Below are 15,020 nucleotides of genomic sequence, written 5' to 3'. Positions count from 1 at the left end.
ATTTAATTTATTAATTAATTAATTTATTTATTTATGGCTATGTTGGGTCTTCGTTTCTGTGCAAGGGCTTTCTCTAGTTGCGGCAAGTGGGGGCCACTCTTCATCGCGGTGCGCGGGCCTCTCACTATCGCGGCCTCTCTTGTTGCGGATGGCAGGCGGATTCTTAACCACTGTGCCACCAGGGAAGTCCCCCACATCTGCTTTAAATTAATGTGTCTAATTACTGTAGACATGAAATATTAGAGCCAGATAGGATATTTTAAATTATTTATAATAATTCTCCAAATTGATAGATTAAGAAATTGAGACTTTCCAAAGTTGTCATTCATCCATTTATTCATTTAATTACCATTTTTTGAAATGTACTCTATGCTAAGTACCTAGCGATTACCATCAAGGAGAGTGATTAAAGGCTAAAATTAAAAAAAAAACAAAAAACCATGTATACAAAGTGCTGTTGAACAGAGAGAAAATGATTCCTAATTGTATCTGAGAAAGACCGGGAAGCTTCAGAAAGAATCATATATGAGTGTAAAAGAAAAAATGAGTTTTCCCGGTGGTATGAAAGAGAAAGGGCATTCTAAGTCGAGAGATCTGCTTGTGAAAAGGTAATGAGGCATGAACAAGAATAGGATTATGAGAAATAGAAGAGAAGATTCCGTGTGGCTATAGAATAACGTCTGTTGTGGGCTCCTTGGTTAGACATAAGGCAAGTTGGTACCAGACCGATAAGGATGCCCTGGATGGTAAGAAGTTTTTGGTGGCTTTTTTTTTTTTTTCTTTTTGAGAGGAACATAATGAGATTTATGTTATAGATATATGGCTTTATTGGGTTTGTATAAGATGGATTTGAATGGGGAGGGACTGCAGGCAGGGAGGGTCAGTTAGTATGCTACTGCACCAGTCCAGGTAGAGGGCTTGAAATAAAGCAATAGCAGTGGGAGAGAGAAGAGGAAACAAAATGAAGAGAGACTCAAAGATTGGTAGGGCTTGATGAACAAGTGTATGTATGGGATGAGGGAGAGGGACTTATCCATGGTCATTTAGATGGTACCAGTACAGAAAGTGGAAGTCAAGGTTCTTGTCTCCCACTGCCACTCCTCCCTCATTCTTTCAGCCACATTATCAATGCTCTCTAAGCCGATAGGTTTAAGTTGTTTCAGTGTTTTTAAAATATTTTAGTACATTAGAATCCATGGTCTAGTAGAGTATAATAAGTATCTTGTATAGCAGCATAACACTGTAATATTAAATTACAGAAGGTGACTTCTGATGTAGGATTTTAATTAGACAGTTTAATTTGCTTTCTTTTGTCAGCATTATGCTATTATTTTATTAAACGTGTCATGGATAGACATAAGCTTATATAAAAGTCATAAGATGTGGGGAGAAAGTTCTTATTATCATTGAAACATTAATATTCTCTCATTTATTTATTAACAATGAAAGAGAAACTTAATTCGTTATATGCTAATTTGGCTGAAGGCAATCATGAATTAAAAAAAGATTGCGCAAGAGTGATAACTGTGGGGGGAGAACTGGGAAAGGGAGAATATGATGTTCTTGGTTGTTTATGGGAAAAGGTTTTTCAGTTCAAATGGTCAGTTGGTATTGAATCAGGAAATAATTGAAGGCGAAAAAGTATCTTATTCATAAGAAGGTAACTTATCTGAAAGCAATGGCAATATCTTACACACTTCTTTATTTCCAGTGCCTAACCTATTTCCTGAGGGAGAGAAAGAGTACAATTAATGCATGTTTAACGAGTAAAGTAGAAAGAAAAAAATTTAAATGCAGCAGGAAATAAAAGGCAAGAAAACCTTGAGAAAGAACAAAATATCTTTTAACAATAATTATAGAAATGACAACATTATTATATATAGTAATAATAGTGATATATAATACCAGTATGAAAGGGTGTTTTGTGAAAGACCCAGCTGAGTCACTCCTTTCAGCAGTTCATCGAGCATAACCTGTGCCAGGCACTGTCCAGGGTGCTGGAGACTCAGCATGGCTCCTGCCCTCAAAGGAGCTCTTAGGTTCTCTAAGGTAGTGACCTGTTGAAGAGTCATAATAAAAGACTCAAGTTCTCAGAACAGGGGAAGGTTATTCATTATCAACAGGAAAAGAGAGGGTCAATGCAGAGCTGCTACTTAGAGAAAATGTTCTGCTGCTCTCATTGATCAGGCATTTGTGACACTGAGGTGAAAATGAGACTTTAGGACTGATTTAAGTTTCTAGGTTATATTTTAGGAAGAGAAACAAAGGGGTGATTCAGAATCTTGGGTAGAGGGAGACAGGGAGTATAGTTTGAAAAAGCCTGTTCTTTACTCTCACAATCTGATTTTATACTTGGGGAAAAATGCAAATTATCGAAAGGGACTTAAATATTTGCTTATCAACATAGGGGTTGAATTTAGAAGATCAATGGACTTTGATAAAAAGTCCTACCAGATACTGCTGAACTGAATGAATAAGCATTTTCAGAACTCTAATGGACAACTGATGAATTCATAAAAGTGCTAACAAAAGATCAAGATAAAAAAAATTAATTACATGGGACTGAGTGAACTGATGAGGATGATTATAATTTTTGTAACTTTCTGTTTGAATAATAAAAAAAAAAAAAGTCCTACCAGAGACCTTTCCAAACATCCTTAAAATCATGCTCAGAGAGCTGGACCATCTCGGAAGGCAGGCTCAGCAGGCAGGAAAAGAAGGAAATTTTCACCCCATTTTTAAAGTTTTGTATACAAAAACTCCAAATAAATTGGTACCCATTGTAAGTAATTCAATCATGCAATTCAAACAATGCAGAAATTTATGGACCAGAAAGTTAAAGTCCCCTTCACAGCCATCTGTATCATCTTTATTATAGGCAACTATTGACAGAAGTCTGGTTTGATTTCTTTCATATATTTTAATCTATACACACATACACATACATAGATTTTTTTTAAACATGTAAGTGAGATTATATAGTACATATTTGTTTTGGGGTATCTTTTTTTCTTTAACATCTTGCCATATATGTAAATCAGCCTCATGCTTTTAACAGTTGCATAGTATTCCATCGTAATAATAATAGTTAACATTATTTAAGTATTTGCTGTATGTCAAGAACTGTACTAAGCATTTAATATGATTGCCTCATTAATACTTCTGCCAATCCTAAGGGGTGGGTGCTTTTATAATCCCTATTTTGGAGATGAGGAAACTGAGACACTAAGAGATTGAGTACGTTTCCCAAGACCACAAAGATAGTAAGTGTCAGAGACAGAATTTTATTCTAGGCGATCTGATTTTAGAGACCTTATTTTATACTGCCCTCCTATGGATCTACCATAATTTATTTAAGTAATCACCATTAATGGACTCTTGCTATGTTTTCAGTTCTTCAATTCATTCATTTATTCATTGAGCAAGTATTTTTGAATGCCTACCATCAAGGTAGTGACTTTTAATCCTTAGCATTACTCTCTTCTCTGAACTCCATTGTTATTTAATGTTTTTCTAGGGCATTTAGACCCTGATGGCATTAGTTTATCTCTATTTGTGTTTTGTGTGTCTATGTGTCTGTGTGTACATATATGCATGTAAATTTGCGTTTGTTTCCCATTCATTCATTTAGTCATTATTAACTTGCTGAATAGTCATTATTCAACAAATAATTCTTGGATACCTATTATATGCCAGGCACTTGAGGTACAAAAGTGAATAAAACAGGCAAAGTCTCTGTCCCCAAGAAGTTTATACTCCAGGAGAGGTGGCAGATAATTAACAAATAAGCAAATAAACTTATAATATCATGTCAGGCAGTAGTAAGTTTTATGAATGAAAATAAAGCAGGTAGGGACTAGTGAGTGCTATTTTAGGTAGGGTCACCTTGAAGCAGAGGCCTGCATACACTGAGGGAGTGGGGCATGGGGATAGCTGGGGAAGAGCATACACCCTGAGGCAAAATCAGACTTGTGTGTTCACCACAGAGCCAGAGGTCTGTGTGACTGGAGCACAGTAACGGAGGAGGAGGTGATGAAGGAGAAAGTGAGGTCAGAGAGGCCGCTGGGGACTATAGCATATAAGCCTGCATAAGGACTTTGGATTTTCTGGGCAGTGTTATATTTCTTCAGGTCATCAGTTTTTTCCCATATGTCTCTGATTTTCCCTACCCCACATGCGCAGCGCTGAGCTCAGAGCAGATACCTCAGCATGGCCCTGATTGGTTTTTTGGCAGCAGGGTGGAATGCTACCCATTCTTCACATTGATTAAAGACTCACGAGTTGGCCAAATATTCATTGAAACCTCTGAATACATGTAAAATGTTTTCTGGCTTGTGGATGCATCCATTCTGCAGAGTTGACCCTCTCTGACCCTCTCTGATGTGACAAGATATGACTAAAATAATGGCTCAAAGAGAATCTACTTTGTCTCCAATATTTCATCTGAATCAGCCTGTCTTTTCCATAGTATATAAGTATACATATTCCGTATGGACTTGATATCCTCTTTAGTCTGGACTTGTTAAATAAATCCTGCTCAATGAAGATAAAAGTCAGCTTCTATTTGGGAGAGTACAATAGATACTTATTGACTCAGTTTAACTGCTCAATCTTAAAACAATTACAAAATCACTTTATGGAAAGGTTTTATCAATGGGGATGATGGTGCTGATGAAATATTGTTATACAACATTCACAATTTTTGATACTGATTTGATTATCATCTTCACTCAGGGTTTCAGACATTGGACCATGAAGATCAGATTGCTTTGCTGAAAGGGTCCGCAGTTGAAGCTATGTTTCTCCGTTCAGCTGAGATTTTCAGTAAGAAACTTCCAGCTGGACATGCTGACCTATTGGAAGAGAGAATTCGAAAGAGCGGTAAGTAATTTGGCTAATGGTAAAAAGTTTGTTCCTGCAAGTAAGAATTTGTACATCCCATGAAGGCAGGCCTCTTGCCTATCTTATGCAGTTATATGCCCATTGTGACTAGCATAGAGAATGACACTAAAAAGAATAGATGGGAATTTAGTGACTTGGTTCAAAAATTCTTGTTGTAATAGCAAAATACCAAAAATACTCTTTGCACTGCATTAAGATGAAGGACCAAAGGAGAAATTTTTTAAAGATTGGAATATTAGTCTGATTTTTAAAATAGCATAAAGGAGCTGGGATTATTCAGTCTAGAAAAAGATTCATTTATTCAAAATCTTCAGATATGAATGACTATGTATCAAACTATTATCCATCTCGATGCAAAGCAAAATAAGAAATAATACTAATAGCAACATTTATACATCATTTATTAGGTTTCAGACACTGTTCTGAATACTTTATATGTATTAGTTCATCAAATCCTCACAAAAATCCTGTAAGTTCTGGTATTATTCCCATTTTATAGATGAGAAAACTGAGACAGAGAGTGGTTAAATAACTTTTCCAGAGACAGACATGAAGCCTGACTTCAGAAGCCATATATATTAACCACTATACTCTACTGCCTCTCAAGAGATAAAAATGAAATAATGAGTGAATAACACAATTTAACTTACTATGGAGGAATACTGTGACAGGGAGGGTATGGAGATGACAATGTATGGTCTTTGTCCTCCAGGAACTCACAGACTAGTGAGGAAGGTGTACAAGCAAGTGATTCTAAATCAATGTGCAGTGTAATAGGGACTATAAGGAATGTGTATGTAAAATGAAATTGAAGCGTAAAGATGTGCCTGCCTTCCTGTGAATCTACTTGGTGAGTCACAAAAGGCATACAAAGTTGACAATTGAACCATGGAGGATGATTAAGAACTTGTCAAGCCACAAAAGTCTGAGAAAGGCATTCCAAGAAATATAGCCATTATAACATAATAATATAGAAATTGCAGGTGCAAAGATGTGGAGAAATGAGAGAGCATCTATGTATAGGACTCACAAATACCTTGATATTGCTGGAAAATAATATTTGTGGAGCTGAAAATGTAGTGAGTACTAGATTATTAAGGAAGGCAAATGCCACAAAAGTACCTTTAGTTCTTATATAATGGGGATTCTTGGTAATATTCTGAGCAAATATGATATGACCATAGCAGTACTGTGGAAGATCTTTCTAGCAGTAATGTGAAGGAAGGTTTGGAGGAATTGAGACCAGAGGTACGTCTCTATAAAGAGACCAATGCAATAACTAGGTGAGAAAACATGAGGGTCTTGCAGGTTAAAAATATGTAGTGATCAAAAAGAAAGAACCTTGCTTGAGAACATAAGTTTCAGAACTTGTGATACTGCAAGTTTCAGAAGAGTTCAAGAATGAAGTTTTCCAGAACACAATCTGCATGAATAAAATGCATGCCTCCAGCTCATAATAAGATACTTTACCCAAACATCAACCACATATTGTGACAATAAAAACCATCCAAACTCACATGCTGCTTCGTACTTTATTATCTATAATGATGCTTCCATTTATTAATATTTATGAATTTGCTTCTTCCAGTGGATTTTCAGAACATTGCCTCTTCGCCACACCACAGAAAAAGCTGATCTTGCAAGATGACCTTTCAGAATAACTTTTTATTTTTATATAAATATAACACATTCTTATTTCTACTGTACATTTAATTCCAGAATAACATAACATTTCAAAGTTACCCGGTTTAAGCCTACAGAACTCTTTAAAGAACATCATGTGAAATTTCTTTTCTTGTTCTTCAAATTCATACTCTTTTGTTTGCTTTTATCAAATCCCATCATATATACAAAGATACTGTCTCTTGATACACATTTACTTAGTGAGGGTTACAGGGTTTATTTATATTAATTGAGGCTTCAGAACACATATCTGGTACAACCTGTGGCTGAGTTGTCTCTACATAATTCTAGTGCATCAATTTTTTTATTCCTAATGTGGTATTATGCAAAATTCATTTATAAGCTGGAATTTTTAATAAATATAGGAATAATCATGTGATACCATAAAATATGATAGAACTGAAAAGGGCTTGCTAACACTGAATGAGTTTACATTTTAACATTAAGGAAATTCGCAATAACTTCTCACAGACTTAACAGAACAACTTGTTCTATGTTCACTTCAAATACAAACAACCTCTGAAATTTATAGTATTTTTCGGCCTTTTCTGATTCCCTGCAACAGACATGAGTGAAATATTCAATTCAGTAAGTGTTTATCAGGATGAAAGTATACCTTGTGATTTTACAATGGTTTGCTTTTACATGTATCATCTCCTTAGTATTTCCAGTGGCCCCTAAATGTGAGCGCTATGCTCCCATTTTATAGATGGGGAAACAGGCTTAGATAGGCTAGGTGACCTGCCCAAGGTCATACAGCTAATCAGTAGACTGCCAGGAAGTGAACACAGGTGTTCTACTCAAAGCCCAGTACTATTTCTACACATTGCACCTGTCACTCACTAAGATATAATATTTGCCCAACTGTCAGCTGGTAGGGAATATTAAGACCCAGTAAGACATGGTTCCTGCCTTTTGGTTGAGTGAGAAAGCATAAGCAGCAGCTAGCAATTTGAAATTGCTTTTAAGCAAATGATAAAATGAATAAAGACGATGAGGTCAGAGGAAGGAGAGATGCTTATTAGAGTGATGAAGTTGTAGTAGATAGTAAAATATACTGTACATAGTATATTGTGCTTAATTTTTCTGCTCTTTAAATATATATGATTTTGCTGCTTTAACCTTGGCAACTTGTGCAAAATGAAAACAATAAGAACTAAATTCTCTAATGAAGCCCATATAAGCTGATTATCAGTTCATAGACAGTCTTTGAAAGAAAGGTTGGAAATGTACAGAAACAAATGACAATATTTATGAGAAAGTTTAATTTAAGAATTAGAATTCTTACCAACTCTCATGTTGCTTTTTAAAGTTGTCACACAGTAATTTTGGCATGGACAAATTTGGGAGTCAAATTATAGGAAGAAACCTCTTCAAAGTAAAAGAGATTATTAAAGTAATAAAAGCGTCAGTATTTCCATTGCCCCTCAGCAGTATTCCCCAAGCCTTCTGTACTTGACCAGTTTAGGACATTATGTATTTATTTATGTATCTGCCTTCTCCATTAATCTGTAAACTGTTTGAGGACTTTTCCCAGAACCATCACAGTGCCTGGCACAGATGAGGCACACAAAAATTGGTGAATTTCATTGAGATGAATCTGGAACTTGACAGTCCAAATTCTGGCAACTCTTAAGCATCCTTATCCTAAGATAAATTTTAGCCAGTAGGACTACTGGAAAGTATGTTATTTATTAAATATCTTATATATTTTACATTGAAAGCAGTTATTTTTTGAATTGCTACTGTGATGGCAGCTTTTTACTCAAGGCCAACAGTATGGTACAAATGACTCACTGAGTGGAGGTTAGCAATTGAAACAGAGGCCAAGGTCCAATCTCTTAGCACCAAGAGAATGTTTCCATTGTCTGAATGGCATCCTTTCCCCTAGCACATCTCACAGCTATGTAACCTTCATCGCTAGGAACAAACAAAACATAACATTGCCTAATTTAACAAGCATTTATTAATCTCCTACTCTGTCTCCAGCAGGACGCTAGTTACTAAGGATACAGAGAGGAATAAGAAACTTCTTTACTGGTCAGGCAGTCTGCCAGGCATTGGGAATACCGCAGTTGACTCCTGCTCTCATAAACTGTATGTGGTATTTCACACTCTAATGGGAGGGAGAGATATGAATTGTGAGAGGTGCAATAGAATTGAACATAGAGAAGGGAGCAACTAATTCTGCTTCACCATGACAGGTAAAGCTCCACAGAGAAAGCAAAATTTGAACTTGGCCTTGAAACATCGGTAGGATGTCCTAGCCGAACAAGGATGTCTTGTATATGTGCACTTGTGTATAATACACACACATACACACCTTGGCTTTATTTTTGTCCCCAATTAAAATAACTTAAAAGAGCATAGTGTTAATTCTATCACATGGTTATTCTCTCAGAGAATATTTCTTATCACTGGACAATTAATTTATCAATCACAGACCTCTTTTTTTTTTTTTTTTTAAGGCAAACAAGAAACAGAGAAGCAGAAACAATGATTTTTTACAACTGAACATTTCCATGGTAGTCTTTGTGATTAAGTTAGAAAATAGCCCCCTCTTGTGACCAAAAATCAACTAATTGGATTTAAGAGTAAGTTTCAGAAAGGAGAAAACAGGAAAACAGGAAAAGACTGCCCCTTCAGGACGATGCTATTGTTACATTTCTTAGGTTAGAAATTGCTGGCTCATAAACACTTAAAACACCCCTTTGTTTATGTTGGTGTGATTAATTCTGATTATTGACTCTAATTCCAAAAGCAGGTTTATATTTTATCTATCCTGTAGGAAAATAATTTTTTTAAACTCTTCTATTATTTATTTTCTACATTTTCTCTATATTCACCGTTGTTCTTTACAATGTGCACAAGACAAACAGTTGTAATAAACATTTTAACCTGTTTTTTCTTTTTTTTTCCAAAAATTATCAATTGCAATTAGATAGCTAATGGAGGTATCATCTTTGGAGGGTGAGAGAGGATTTAGAAAAACAAAACAGAAAATTAGGTAGTCAAAGATGATTTCATAAATATTTTCAAATCTGTTGCCTTTAATCTTATCTCCAAACCCTTATATACTATTTAAAATAATGACACAGTCGTGAATTATTATTTTAGGTAACCACAATTAACGGGTGTAATACCCAACTTTTGAAGACTGACATTTTTTGAAGATGAAAAAGAATAGCTTTATTAACAAATACAGATCTTAGCTTAGCTTTAATACTTAGAAAAATACTGAAGCAAATCACTGATCAGCCAATTTGTATTCATCCCTAGCAAACTGCAGAATGCAAAAACCAAACAAAAACAAAAATGTACCTCTGTAAACACAAAAGTACATGAGCTTAATCGAAGGTTAAGATGGAACTAATGTGTTGACCCAATTCTCCTGAATAACAACATTAATAGTTCTTTTTATGATTATTTGCTCTAACATTTATTGAGGGTTTACTATGAGCCAGGCATGGTGCTAAGAACTCTACATATATTATCTCATATAATACTATTGATATAACTCACATTTCACAGATGAGGGAACTGAGGCTTAAAGAGTTTAAGTAATGTGCCCAAGATCAAGTCATAGGTCAGCTTCTAAACTCAGGCTTACTACCTCCTAACCACTATGTTTGTTGGAAACCAAAACTAGTAGTCCCAGCCTCACACACTCCAGCCCTCTGCATTTTAAGTTGTATCTAGTTTGGTCGTGGGTATTCAGTTCAGTCTGTAACAGCTGGATAGAGGGCAATCTTCCACATGGTGTCATCCCCAAGTTGCTCAACAAAGACACTGTCGTTAAGAGAGCCAACTGGGGTCGATTAAAGGTCAAAGGAGAAGAAAGTGTGCTACTTTGACTAAAGAGAGAAAGGCCAAGGATTCTGTTTGAGAAGATTCTTTAGATTCATCTAAAGGTGAGGATTCAGGCTTTCTGATCCTGTGAAGTATAATATTAGATGATAATTATACTCTTTAGCATCTGGAATCCAACTTTATTCTGGTGTGTTTCAACTGAAGCTCTAAGGCTTTTAGGTCGGGCTTGGGATGGAATAGAGTAGTCTATTCTAGTGTGGACCAATTCTGGGAAACTCATTCTCATCTTAGTTCATCCATAAGTCACAACACACCTTTTTTTTTTTCTGTCTGCACAATTCCCCAGTCAAAGCTTTTCTGGAGTGGAGCCATGCACAGAACAGGCACCAAACTAATAAGTGTTGAATGATTGGGGGAAGTGGCACAAAGGAATCTTAAATTATGAAGAGGAGTAAGTTGTAAAGGAGAAGGAAGATATTCCAAGTAGAGAGAACATGTACAAAACTGGGCAATAAGAATTGTTTAGGGAACTCCAAGTGCCTGAACATGGCTGGAGTATAGGCTGTGTGATAGAAAGGTAGTACCCCTTAGTCACAACTAAGAGCCAGGACTCTGGAGCCTACTAGCTTTGGTTTGAATCCTGGTTCCACTTCTCACCAGCTGTGTGTCTTTGGTCAAGTTACATAACCTCTCTGTACCTATCTCATGGGGTGTTAGAAAGATTAAATGAGTTCTAGCATAAGAAGTGCTTAGAACAGTGCCTAGTACATAATGAGTACTCAGTAAACGTGAACTCCTATCACTATCATGTGGGTGAGTATTGGGTGGTGGGAGAGGCAGGGGACGGGTCCACGAGTTTCCTATGTAAAAAGGAAGAACATTTATGCCAAAAGCCATGGAGAGTTTCTGAAGGTTTGTAAGAATGGGGGAGACAGGGTGTGGTTTGAATTTTAGAAAGGTGATTCTAGAATGGTTTAAAGAGGACCACACTGAAGACAGGAAGACCAGTAAGGAGGCAATTGGAATAATCCAGATGAAAAGAAAGAAAGACTTAAACTAGGTCAACCAGATGCAGTGAAGAGGGGAGGGAGCACCAAGTGAGAGTTAGCTGGTCAAATACGCAGGACTTGACTCAATCCAGGCACTGGACTGAGTTAGAGGAAGGCTGAATCTTGGTTGTCAGGTGGCGACAATTGGATGGGTGAGGATACCAATCACTGAAAATGGGAACATCAGGAAAGGAGTGGATTTGGAGGAAGATGGGGAATTTAGTTCTATACATGGTGTCTTTGATTTTGGACACACTGAGTTTGAAGAGAAGGGCCAAGTACCATTGCCTAATCGGCAATGGATAAACAGGTTTGGTACTTCAGAGAGAGATCAGAACTCTGACACGAATTCTAGCCAATGTATTAAGTAGAGTTTATATTTCTGGACTGAAGAACAATAATTTTTTGTTGGTTAAGATGCTGTCTATGTCTTGATTATAGATAGTAATGTTAAAAAGATTAACTAAAGCCCATCTAGAACGTGGTGAAGTTCAGAGATTCTTTTGGCAATTCGAGAACATTATCATTTATTGTTACACAGTAGTGACTAAAACAAAGGCACTGCCAAAATCAAAGACATACAAATCGCTGATTAGGTTATATTTTGAGGATTTTAACTGATCTTCTTTGCAATGCCTCACCTTTGGCTGGGACATTTAATATATAGTCATTATTTAAATGTGGCTGGGACATTTATCAAATGTCTGCATATGGGTATAAATATTAACATGTATGTATATATATAATATGTTTGTAATTTTACACTTTTCAGTCATTCAAAAATTTTACTATGCCTCTGCAATTTTTCAACTTTCCCCCATTAGGTATCTCTGATGAATATATAACGCCTATGTTTAGTTTTTATAAAAGTGTTGCAGAATTGAAAATGACTCAAGAAGAGTATGCTCTGCTTACAGCAATTGTTATTCTCTCTCCAGGTAATTTCAATGTTACATTTTTATTTTTATGCCATTTGTTGGTTTTCCCCTCAAGTATAGTAGTAATATTAAAGAAAATCTTGGATAAAAAACATAAAGAGAAAGTAAAATGGCATATAATTCCACCAGTCAAATTGAACCATTGTTAACATTTCAATGTACTTGTTCTCAGCCTTTTTCTAAACATCATACTCATTCATTCAGTAATTTCATTTTGAACACCTTATATGCACTAAACATGTTTCTAGACATTGTGGGATATAGCAGCAAAGAAACAGGCAGGATACAGCTACACGGAGCTTACACACTAGTAGGGTGAGAAAGACAGTAAATAAAGAAATGAATACAAATAATTTTCAGGAGGTGGTAATACTACAAAAAATATAAAGATGTGGGTATAAGGAAAGAAAGTGGCAGCAAAATGCTGTTATAATCAGTGGTCAGGGAAGGCTTTTTTAAGGGGTTGAAGTTTGAGCAAGGACATAAATTATATACTTTTAACATAATAAAGAACATACTGTCTTTAAATGTACTTTTCCCATGTCATTAAATAATTATATTGGTAAAAGTTTGTTGTAATATGTACATCATATTCTATCGTATGATGTACAGTCATTTACTCAGTTGTTACCATGTTTTGATATTCAGGATGTTTCCAGATTTGTTGTTGCTGTTGTTTTAAACAATGTTGAAATGAATACCTTTGTACATAAAATTTGTCTATATTTTTGATTAATTATTTGGGAGTAAGTGATGCCATGTTCATGATTTGTAAAGCTTAATTACAACGATAGCCTTAAACCACTTTTATACATGATACTGAGGCAGAAGCTAGTTGTTAGTTTGTTTTACCATAAGAAATTATAATTTAAAAAAGAAAAACTTTTCAGCGGTACATACTAAAGTTACACACATTAATACCCTATAACCCAGCAATTCCAGAATATACCCACCAGAAATGATACTTATGCCCATCATAGAGTTTACCTTGAGTGCGTTTATTACCTACTCCAACCTCGTACTGCTCCCTGCATGATGGGCCAATAAATCAAGAGACGAGGTGTTGGGACAAGGAATAGCAACTTTATTTGGAAAGCCAGCAGACTAAGAAGATGGTGGACTAGCCTCCCAAAGAACCATCTCACCCGAGTTAGAATTCAGGCTTCTTTTATACTAAAAGGGGAGAGGGTATGGCTGGTTGCCGCAAACTTCTTGATGCTGGAATCCTTTGTTCTTGCAGCGTGGGTCTGGTCACAATGTTCCCATAAACCTCCAACAAGATAAATGTTATTCTCTGTTCTGCAACTTTTTATCTCTATATGAATGGAAAAGTGTTATGCCTTTAAATGTCAGAACCTTGAGAATGGGATATCTTATATATTTCAGGCTCTAGGCAACATTCTTTCACAAAAGGCACAGAGCCAGCATGACTAAGCACAAGCAACAGAGCACAAGGGTTAGAGCTGAAGGAATAGATTCAGTATGGAGTCTTTCTGGTACACATTGATTGGAAGGAGAATATAAGGAGGCCTCTGGGGGGCAGTAAAGGTCTTATAGCTTGATCTAGTGATTACACGAGTCTAAATACGTGTGTGTAAAAATTCATCAATTTGAACACTTAATTTGTACATTTTAAGTGTACATTTATAACTTACACTTCAAAAACGTTAACACTACTGTAATTATGCCAAAGTATTACTTTTCCACTTTTTTGTCATTTTATTTTAAACTTCTAAACAGACAGACAATACATAAAGGACAGAGAGGCAGTAGAGAAGCTTCAGGAACCACTGCTTGATGTGCTACAAAAGTTGTGTAAGATTCATCAGCCTGAAAATCCTCAACATTTTGCCTGTCTTCTGGGTCGCCTGACTGAGTTGCGGACATTCAACCATCACCACGCAGAGATGCTTATGTCATGGAGAGTGAATGACCACAAGTTTACCCCGCTTCTCTGTGAAATCTGGGATGTGCAGTGATGGGCATTTTAGGGGCAGGGTCTAGCTCTTCATTTTCCTCATAATATAAATCCTATATATAACTTTCCTTTATTTCATTTGTACCTGGTTTTATGCAAGAATTCTCATCAATATTTATGTGGTAGTTATATAACCTCCACAATTGTAAATGTGGGGCTAGGTTGAAATATTTTCTCTACATTGTATTCTACAAGGCTTCAGGGAATCTTTCATTCAAATTGGTATGCCCTGTTTGCCTAATTAAATTAATCACTACTTCAAGTCTATCTGCTGAAATAGGGAAAATCTCATCTTGCTCTTCATCTTACCTTACTGCATATATTTTATTAAAAGGTTGTGTTCAATTTGGGCAATAAACTAAACATAATGGCAACAGGCTTTTCTTTGGGAACAAAATTTGAAAAATATACAACTTATTTCTTTAAATGATGAATGGCATCCTATTGAATCTGAGGGGGTAATTTCCACAAACGTAAATTCTTAATACATAAATTGTGCTTTTCTCATCCCTGGAAGCCCTGGTGAATATTCATTCATTTTCCATAGCCCCCTGATCATTTCATATTCTTTGAAGTTCAAAGAGAATAGCATACAGAAAAGTTAATTATTCTCACATAAAACATTCCCTCAAGCAATCTCTTTCCTTAGTTAGGGTCTTG

General features: G+C 35.9%; 1 protein-coding gene across 7 annotated transcripts in view; it reads left to right on the top strand.

Moving 5' to 3' along the window:
- Positions 1-14,734, top strand: part of NR1H4 (nuclear receptor subfamily 1 group H member 4) — a 75,117-nt gene extending 60,383 nt beyond the window's left edge. For all 7 annotated transcript variants that reach the window (XM_082419459.1, XM_082419460.1, XM_082419458.1 and 4 more), the window contains 3 exons: positions 4,735-4,881; positions 12,269-12,382; positions 14,123-14,734. In XM_082419459.1, coding sequence (XP_082275585.1) covers positions 4,735-4,881; positions 12,269-12,382; positions 14,123-14,361 — 500 coding nt within the window. In that variant the 3' untranslated portion in view covers positions 14,362-14,734. The remainder of the gene's footprint in view (positions 1-4,734; positions 4,882-12,268; positions 12,383-14,122) is intronic.
- Positions 14,735-15,020: the final 286 nt, after the last annotated feature.

This window comes from Balaenoptera physalus, assembly GCF_965194825.1.
Source record: "Balaenoptera physalus genome assembly, chromosome: 13".
Lineage (NCBI taxonomy): Eukaryota > Metazoa > Chordata > Mammalia > Artiodactyla > Balaenopteridae > Balaenoptera > Balaenoptera physalus.
The sequence above is the reverse complement of the archived record's forward strand: the minus strand, read 5'-3'. Positions and strand labels throughout refer to the sequence as shown.